The sequence below is a fragment of the Carya illinoinensis genome, chromosome 15 (genome assembly GCF_018687715.1).
Source record: "Carya illinoinensis cultivar Pawnee chromosome 15, C.illinoinensisPawnee_v1, whole genome shotgun sequence".
Lineage (NCBI taxonomy): Eukaryota > Viridiplantae > Streptophyta > Magnoliopsida > Fagales > Juglandaceae > Carya > Carya illinoinensis.
Window position 1 is genome coordinate 46629646 of NC_056766.1, and position 10010 is coordinate 46639655.

Genomic DNA, 10010 nt, shown 5'->3' on the forward strand with positions numbered 1-10010 from the left:
AAGATCAAGAGTGCACACACACACTGCTAGCTGTAATTTTTTACACAGGAATATTCCACTTATCCGTAATCTCTATAAATTGATGTCCTGCCTCATTGTACATTTTTATATATGAAATATAATATACAAGGAGAGGTTTCTCAGCAAAATCCAACAAAAGTTCCCCATTATACACATGCAAATTACATTTGCTGCATAGGCCCCATTTGGACTGAGAGTTGATCTCAATTCATTTTATCTCATCTAATCATTACAATTTTTCCAAATTCTCATACAAAATATAATAAAAAATTCAACTTTTTCAAATCCTAAAACAATAATAATATGAAAAAATAATATTCTAATAATATTTTATTCAACTTTCATCTCAACTCATTATCTAAACCTCCCCTTTCTTTCCATTTCCTACATAATTTAATAGAACCCCCGAAATCCAGGTCTACTTGAAACTATTTTCAAGGTACTAGTACATCAATATGCTTAAATCCATTAAATAGAAAGTTAGAAAAACATAAAAAACAGAAATGGAAGCAGTTTAGAGATACCACTTCCACTTGAGTTTTTATGGAATATTGAAATATCAGTTTGCCAAACCAAGACATACAAGTAATTAAACGCGACCGAAATTGAGAGATTAATAGATGTATGGAGTATGGTGTTTATTGCTTCAAGATACATAACTCATCATAGGGTTTGTTACAACATCATAAAAACACGGATTTAGAGTATCCAATCTTCTTTCAAGATAGCATAACAGCAGATCTCTCCAACCATAATGAGACAGCACATTCAATATAATAGCCCAATTGTGCAATGTCGATTCAATTGATAGCTGCTGTGAACTGGTAAGAGGCATAAGAAAGAGTACCCATGTCCCAGCTATGGTGAATTAGTTTAGCCTTAGCATTCTCACCAGCGGCACCCATGGCAACATGCAATGGGTAAAAGTGATCCGGCCAGGGGTGAGCCAATTTTGCACATGGTGCCTTCTCATCCCAATGATTCACGTCTTCATACCTACACAAGGAATTGAGTGCTTAATTTCAAACCATAAAAGCTAATGAAGTTAGACAGATTGGGCTTTCATACAGCAATAACCAAGATTAGAAATCATGCCAGAAAGGCAGTAAAGAAGCCCCCAGTTAATGCGTATTATCCTCCCCATATTTGGTTGGCATTTCCATATGGACAAACTGCCTCTTACCAAGCAACATTCATACCGACTTTGGCTATGGCAAAGCCAGGGCATTTTGTCACGTAATGCCATGGACATTGTTTTTCTTTTTTGGCAAATCATTAGAATGCTTTAACGTTGATTAGAATGTTTTAATTTGCAAGTACAATTAATAAACATCCAGCACAACAATAATGCTAGACAATTCACTAATCCCATTATACTGACTTGGTTTATTCCGCCTTCCACCCCCCTCTCTCTTAAACACATATGGACAACTGGGTAACTGGCCTCCTATCTTAATATTGTTCAGTTGCCAATTCACACCAACTTTTAAGTTGAGGCATTTTAATAATTTGATCACTGGGGCTAAAAGACTCCTAATCATTACTTACCCAGATTGTTGGATGACTGAATGTGGCCCTAATGGCAAGGTAAGGGGAGAGAGAGATGCAATCAGTGGCTTGGTGGCATGCTCTATAGGAGCTCATAAGAGCAACCAATTTTGACATCCTTTTTTTTTTTTTTTTAATAACCGTGGGTGTCCTTGCGAGCACCTCAACTAATCCCACGGGGTCATGAAGTTAACGGCCAAGTAAACCTCCAGTGGCCCTGAGAGGACTCGAACTGGTGACTATTGGGAACCAAACCCAAGGCCTAATCAACTGAGCTACCCCTCAAGGTTCCAATTTTGACATCCTTTGATGGATAATGGATATAATTATAATTTTGTAAATTTCGAAAAGAAACCAGATTTGGGGAGTGAGATGGGATGAGAATTTTGTAAATAGTAGTGAGCACAAACGAGTTAGATAGTTTGAGTTAAGTATTTTTTGGGTTTTGGGTAAGGAAAGATAAAAAGTTGAATAAAAACTATTATAAAGTTAAAATATTGTAAGAATATAGTTTTATAATATTATTTTTGTTTGGGAATTTGAAAAAGTTAGAATTGTTTTTTATTTTTTATTTAAAAGTTTGAAAAGGTTGTAATGATAAATTTGAAAAAGTTGTAATAATTAGTTTAAAATTTTTTATTTGAATTATATTTGGAAATAAGATGAGATGAGATTAAATAAGATCAAATGAGAATTTTGTGCCTCATCTTAGGCCCCAAACCTGACCTTAGAACAAAATCGGTGAGATAAGTAAATGGGAAATCACTACTAAGTTACCTTCCTTCAACAAGAGCATCTTTAAGCCAGCTATCAAAATCCAAAGCCCAAGAAGGAACGGGACTGTCCCTGCGTAAAATGTTTCTCAGGTTATGAGTAGCACTACCAGAACCCATGATGAGAACACCTTCCTCCTTAAGAGGGGCTAAAGCCTTCCCCAAGTTGTAGTGATAAGTGCCATCCCTATCTGATTGAACGGAGAGTTGGCACCCTGGGATATCGGCCTCTGGATACATTAACATTAGGGGGACCCATGCACCATGGTCAAGCCCTCGTTTTCTATCTTCATCAACACGCTCGAAGCCTGATGCTTTGAGCAGTTCCTTCACCCTCTTAGCCAGTTCTGGAGCTCCTGGTGCAGGGTACTTGAGCTGGTAGATGATAAGAGAAACAGAATTTAGAAAAGATTATAACATGAATGGATTACTAAAAAAGGAAAAAAAACACTCTCTTTATACAGCCAAGTTGATGTATCACTGTCCTCCATGTGTCTTGCGATGTGAGCATATAAACTTGTGTTTAAAGAGTGTTTGTTCTCGCTTAGGGTATCACAGATATTGCAAATAATAGTTACTGCTTTACTGTAAATAGTAAATAGATCAGTTACTTTAGTTACTTAACTTTCTTTCTTTGGATTGATATAAATAGTTGCTCTCTCGTGTAAATGAACAAGTTGAATATACAGAATATTTTCCTTCTCTGTTTCAAGGAGTTTCTTTGAGTTGGATAGTCTGGTTTTGCTTCATGGTATCAGAGACCCTATATTAGGGTTTCGCTTCTAACCGCTGCAAGATTCACATCCGCTACAAGATTTTTCAATTTGTTTTTTTTTTAAGATTTGATGCAAGATGAGTGAATCAGTTTCTATTTCACTGCGTGCTGAAGATTCCAATCCATTCCATTTGCAAAATGGAGATTCTCCTGGTTGTGTCTTGGTTTCCAAGCTTCTTACGGGAGATAACTACCATAGTTGGCGCAATTCAATGGAAATGGCATTGCAGGCCAAAAATAAGATAGGATTCATAAATGGAGTTATAAAACCGCCAGTGGAATCAAATCCTCTTTTTGCTGTATGGGACAGATGCAATAGCATAGTTTTGTCATGGATCTTAAACTAAGTATTGAGAGATATTGGGGAAACAGTTGTTTATGCAAAGACAACAAAAAGATTGCATAATCAATTCTGTCAAGGGAATGGACCAAGGATCTTTCAACTGCAGAAGGAGCTTTCATCTTTATCCCAAGATCAAGCTTCGGTTAGTATCTACTACCGCAAGTTTAAATGTCTGTGGGATGAATTGATGAATTACAATCCAATGCCTAATTGTACATGCAGAATCTGTAAGAATTGTACTTGCGGTGCTGCGCGTTTATTCGGCCTGGTTTGGATTGGGAGATGAGATAAGATGAAATAAGATGGTTTTAGATGAAAGATAAAAGTTAAATAAAATATTTTTATTATTTTTTTGGGATTTGAAAAGGTTGAATTTTTCTTATTTTTGTGTGGGAATTTGAAAAGGTTGTAATGATGAGATAAGAAGAGATGAGATGAGTTGAGATGAGGTGAGATCATTTCCCAATCCAAACTAGGCAAAATATCAACAATGTCAGCATATTATAATGTTTCTAATGGGGCTGAATGAAGAATTTTCACATGTTAGAGGGCAGATTCTGTTAATGGATCCATTACCACCTATTACTAAGGTTTTTTCTTTAGTAATTCAAGAAGAAAAACAAAGAGAAGTTGGATCAGTTGGTAGGACTGCTGTTGATGCCATTGTTGCATTTATGAACAAGAAATTTGAAAATCCAAGACCAACCTTAGGAAAACAGCAGTATAGAAAAGAAAAGCTGTTGTGCACTCACTGTGACCAACCACACAGTGGACAAGTGCTATAAACTGCATGGGTATCCTCCCAATTTCAAGCAAAAAGGAAAAGTTTCATCAGTAAATCAGATAATGGCCCAGCCTTTGAGTACACCCTTTGATCTACATAACTCTATGCCATTTTCTCAAGAAGAGTATCAGCAATTACTTGCATTAATCCGCCCACAACCACAACAACCTGCTGCACAAAATGTCAATCATCAAGCAGCCAATATCATCTTCACTACCTCTGTTTTACCTTCCTTTCAGGTAAAACAAATCTGACTTCTTATCATAACATGCCATCATGTTATTCTATTTTTTCATCTATTAAACATGACTCTACACAAATCATGCGTTTCCAATCTTCCCTCGAGGCAAAAGTATTTAACTAGTATGTCCTTTGAACGTAATAATATTATGTCCCAATCGGAAGAAAGTAGGTAGAATTAGAACAGGGGGAAAGAAGGGTAATTTAACAAAAACGTCTGGAACTATGAGGTTTGGTTGGAAAGGGCGAGGTTGAATCCTTCGTAATCTATCATCAGCACCCATCCACCATTACCAAACCCACCTACCAACGAGCACACCACGTAACTTCCACAATCATTTGTCCACAAGAATTTCTTTATTTTTTGTTTTTTCAAGATTTGGGGAAGGAGACCATGAAAGTCCTATACGAGCTTTTTCAGAAAGACATGGAATGATCAAATGTCAAAGTTGAGCATAAGTAACAAAGATAGAAACGAAAATAAGGTTAAAAGACATTTACCTTGTACATATGTTTGGGGAAATTATAAAAATCGTGGATGGTTTGGTTGGGGCCGGATATGACGTTGACGGAGGGCACAGGGGTGTCCCAGTGGCCGGAAACAACGAGAATGGAAGTGGGCCTCCGGCAAAAACCTTTGTCCTTCCAAGCTTTTAAGAAATGCCTAGCTGGTATCTCCTCGTCAATTGACAGCGTCGGCGATCCATGCGAAATGTAGAACGTGTCCATCCTACGCCAATACCGAATTGCTCCTCTCTTGATCCGACGAAGATGATGATGCTGTTACCGTGACACGTCCTACGATTTGAGAGAGAGAAAGAGGAGGGGGGGCCTTGTGACTTGTCAACGGGCGTCTGCTTTTAACGATGAGCTCACTTTTGATTCTTGGTTGTTGAAGAAAACACAGAAAAACGCGTCGACTTCTTTTTAAAGAACAGAAAAGGCACAACTCATAATAATTAAATCAACCAAAAATAAAAATAACTAAAATTAAAAGTATAAAAATAGGGTAGTTGTCACGCAGAGATGGCTCATGGCGGACTAACGGTGTATTCACCATCCAGCCAAGTTTGGTTATATAAATGATATAAAATGAGGTCTATTTACTAAGGGTGCTATCCACTCCATTAGGTATGGGTAGCCTCCTTTTCGCAATCCATCATCGCATCCCGAGGGCAAGGTACTTGCCCCGCTAAGTGGAATGCGGGACGGATACCCAATCCACTCCGTCTCATTTTAACTTCAAATATTAATTATATTTTATTATGTTAAAAAATTATTTATAGATCTAAAAGTGATAAAAAATATATTTTTATTTCTAAATTATAAATTTAAATTTTATAAATATGATTATAATTTTAAAATTATGTAATTTTTAAATTTGTTAATTCATATTTTGTAGGCGAGGGAAATGCAGGGTGGGGTTGGGCCCTCCCCTCCCCCACTAAGGGGACTAGATGCGTGGGCTGGGGCCCATGCTGGGCATGCATCCCCTCCCCCACTAGGGGGACTAGATGCATGGGCTGGGGCCCATGCTGGGCGATGTACCCCGCCCCGTCGTGCGGGGGCAAGGCGAACTGGGGCAAGGTAGCGGGATGCGGGGCCCCGCTGACCACCCCTATTATTCACCATCAGGGTTATATAAATGATATAAAATGAGATAAAAGTTAAAAATTAAATAAATTATTATAATATAATTTTTATAATATAATTTTTATTTAAAAATTTTAAAATTTGAATTATTTATTATATTTTATTTAAAAATTTGATAAAATTATAATAATTAGATGAGATAAAATGGTTTATATAACTAAACAAGGTCTACTCTATTTTTTTGCAATTGTAAATAAATTATAAAAATAATAAGTGCATGTTAGTGCATTTATAAAACAAAAAATCTACACAACCTTCTACTATTCACATAACCTCCATACATCACATTTTTTTGTAATTTTTATTATTTTTCGTTTATCAAATATTTAATATATGAATAATGAATATAAGAATTAAATTAGTTTAAAAAGAAAAAACTCAAAAAAAATTAAAAAATATTTAAAAAATTTTAAAAATGTTGTGTATAGAGATAGGGGAGGTTGAGTAGCATTGCTCTTTATAAAAACCACACCATCCTTATGTGTCAATGTGTTATTAGATTTCATACATTTGGATATAGATGCTCCCTATTTATAAACATGAGTTAATCATACATTTTAGGATATGACTTATGTGATGTGGGGAGGATGTTTTCCACCCTCATTTGTTGGACAAACTCGGTCCATTTCTATGAGAGCCTACCTGACAGATAGACTGCCCGCCCCAAAAGGAGTGAAAGAAAAAGGGCTGGGGAGGGCCCACGAGCATGTACCAAGGAAGGAGAAATAGATAGTCACATCACTTGCACGAACCGCAACCCACACAACGAGACAACGGACACACCACGTTAAGTGATTAGAGGAGACAATAAGCGAAGTCCAAAGCCAACCTCTCGCATGTTCCTAAAGCCACAATAGTGGGTGCATCTTCCCCTCACTTGCCACAAAGAATAGACTTGGAAGGGAAGTAGGCCCACACATGAAATGGCGAGACAACCACTGGCTTGGTAAGCGATCACCCTACCACTAGTGTGGTGCTAGTACGGCCCCAACATAATGCACTGGCATTGCTTGGGACCACCTTGACCGAGATATATAAACTAGTTCAGGTAAGGGATCTTTTTTTTCTTTTTTTGGGAGGAGGGGGGGGGGGGGGGGGGGAGAAGGAACTCATTCTAGTGAATTTTGCAAGTTCAACAAGCAGTGAATGGAGTTGCCCAATGTACGAAACACAGCATTAACAGTGGCATCGTCTATGGAGTCTATGGAATAATGTGTCAATTGTATGCCAGCAACAATGCATTCACAAACCACGCCCAAACAAGAAGAATCATCGAGAAACATGGAAGCGAGTCTTGTCCAAATAGGGGACATGATAAAGAAGTTGATGACGGAAGTGGGAAGACTCTGACAGGAAGAGAGATATCGGGCCAATGGGAGATATCGGACCAAGCCAGAACGAGCATGCCAAGTCGTAGAGTGTTGCATAAGTAGATGCAACAGAGGAAGAGAGAAGACAAATGGATCACAAGCAGCGGGACCTCATGGACAAGTACACAGAGATGGCCAAGATGATGAGCGCGTCGTCCTCCATAGACTAGCTACTCGCTAGCACTAACTTGTCATACAATGCAGAGATCATGGCAACTCCCCTCCCGCCCAAGTTTAAAGTCATTCAAATGGAGATGTATGATGAATCTAAGGATCCACTCAAGCACTTGGAGACATTTAAGGCCCACATGACTTTTCATAGGTTCTTAGGCTAGATTGCATGCCAAACCTTCCCCATGACATTGAAAGGTGTGGCAAAGGAGACGACCAGCAACTTATCTCTTGACCTTCAAGCAATGCGATGAAGAGATTATGAAAGCATACCTATCTTGGTTCAATAGGAAATAGATGACAAAGAATGACCAAAATGAGAAAATCACCTTGGCTGCCCTTTTGTAAGGCATTTGGCTGCAACTCTCATTCATGAAGGAACTGGAGAGAAAGATCCCCACGACATTGTGGGAGTTCAGAGACCACAAGGATAGCTTCATCAATGTGAAAGACACCCAATGGGCCCTCATGGCCCCTAGGAAGGTCGAAAGGAAAGCCAGCGAGTCAACATGAGTAAAGGCCCATGAAAATCCCAAGAAGACCTAGTAGGATGCCAAGTGAGGAGACAATACGTCGAGTCATTGACCAGGGTGCAAGGTGCAAGATAGATCCACACCAGTCAAGTCGTACAAAGAGGAAAGCATGCCAGTCTCGCAGGAAGTAGCCTACTAGGGTCAAAAAGACCAGCGGTTCTACACATACCACGAGACAGGCCGACATTGAACTGAGGACTGCTATATCTTAAAACAGAGGAAGGAAGAGTTGGAAAACCTATTGGCTCAATGCCATGCAAGGGGCCAACGTCCCATTTACAGAGGAAGCAGGTGCATAAGGTTGCAATAAAGAGAAAGTCCCAAAAGACGCTAGACTGGAAGAGAGGCACCTCAAAGGCCACCTCATTGGATCCCAGCTCAACAAGATAGGCCCCTAGGTGAGATACACACCATAGCAAGCAGGTATGATGGTGGTGGCCCCACATTATTAGGAAGGAAAGCCCACGCTTGCAAAGCCAGGTATAAAGAGATATTCACAGCTGAAAGACCCCCAGCCAGGTAGATAAGGTGCACAAAGGGCGTCGTTTTTATGTTTGACGAAGAAGATGATAAAAGGGTGCTTCACCCTCACGACGATACCCTAGTGGTAACCATGCAGCTTAGCCGACATCTTGTTTTGGGATGTTCACCAAAATGGGGCTCGAACTTGATTGCTTACGCCCAGCCCCAATGCCACTGAAGGGGTTCACAAGGGATGTGGTCCAAAGAGTCGGTGCAATCACCTTTTTGGTTTTAGCTAGCAAAACACCCAGGAGGTCCACAATAATGACCAACTTCTTAGTAGTGAAAGCCCTGTCATCATACAATGCAATATTGGGGTGACCCACTTTGAACAACTTGAAGGCAATAACGTCGACTTCTCACCTGAAGATGAAGTTCCTCATGAACGCTGGGGTCAACGAGATCAAGGGAGAGCAAATGCTTGCTCGGGAATGCTATCCACAAGAATTGAAGGGCGGGGGAAAGAACATGTGAACACTTGAAGGTTAGGCCCACACCGAAAGGTCTCTGCCACTTTCCAGCTTGATGGATCGAGATGAGAAGGTTCGGGACAAGCAAACCCTCCAGCAAGTAGAGCCAAGCGAGCCCTTGGAGCTTGTCCTGTCGGCCTTACATGACCCAAATGCACAATAAGAATTGGGACTAGCATGAAACCCCAAGATGAGGCAGTCCATGAAGCAACTCATCGTTGAACACCATGATGTGTTCGCCTGGAGTCACAATGAGATGCTTGAGATTGACAACACATTCATCAAGCATTATTAGTTGTAAACCCCAAACTAATTATAGATGACTGAGACAGACACACCATGGGGTGGAAAACCACCTAGCCCTTTTATTGGTGAGAAACTCAATACTATGACTACTATCATGCAAAAGTCATCAACATTAAAGATGGATGTGAGTTTGTAATATGTCCAGTTTTATGTCATGTATACCTTGACTGACTAATGATTTAAAAATCTATAGTTAAATGGCTAAAGAAAAGATAGTACATCTGATCAATAAAACTTTATGTAGGAAATCACTATCAAGTCAATGACTCAAATGCATGGACTATCAAGACTGATGCAGAGGATTGTAGCTATTTGAATCAAATTTATGACATTATTTATATTTTGGTACTGTAAAGTTAAATTTATTATGAATTTATAGTTTTAAATTTAAATTTATTATTTGCACATATTAAATCACCTATTTTTGTATTATATATGATTTAGTCATTTTATTTCAATTTTAAAATTTTAACTTATTTTTTTATAATATTTTAGATTCTT

General features: G+C 38.8%; 1 protein-coding gene and 1 long non-coding RNA gene across 2 annotated transcripts; both read right to left on the reverse strand.

The window, feature by feature from the left end:
• Positions 1 to 607: 607 nt before the first annotated feature.
• Positions 608 to 5407, reverse strand: LOC122297440 (extradiol ring-cleavage dioxygenase-like). Its single transcript, XM_043107488.1, has 3 exons — positions 4986 to 5407; positions 2347 to 2717; positions 608 to 1017 (listed from the first exon to the last, which is right to left on the reverse strand). Exons 1-3 carry the CDS (start codon positions 5211 to 5213, stop codon positions 822 to 824), a joined length of 795 nt encoding a protein of 264 aa, XP_042963422.1. The 5' UTR covers positions 5214 to 5407; the 3' UTR covers positions 608 to 821.
• Positions 5408 to 7224: 1817 nt separating this feature from the next.
• On the reverse strand, positions 7225 to 9793 carry LOC122297358. Its single transcript, XR_006238731.1, has 2 exons — positions 9097 to 9793; positions 7225 to 9024 (listed from the first exon to the last, which is right to left on the reverse strand). It is a non-coding gene; the product is annotated as an uncharacterized LOC122297358 (long non-coding RNA).
• Between the last annotated feature and the right edge of the window lie 217 nt (positions 9794 to 10010).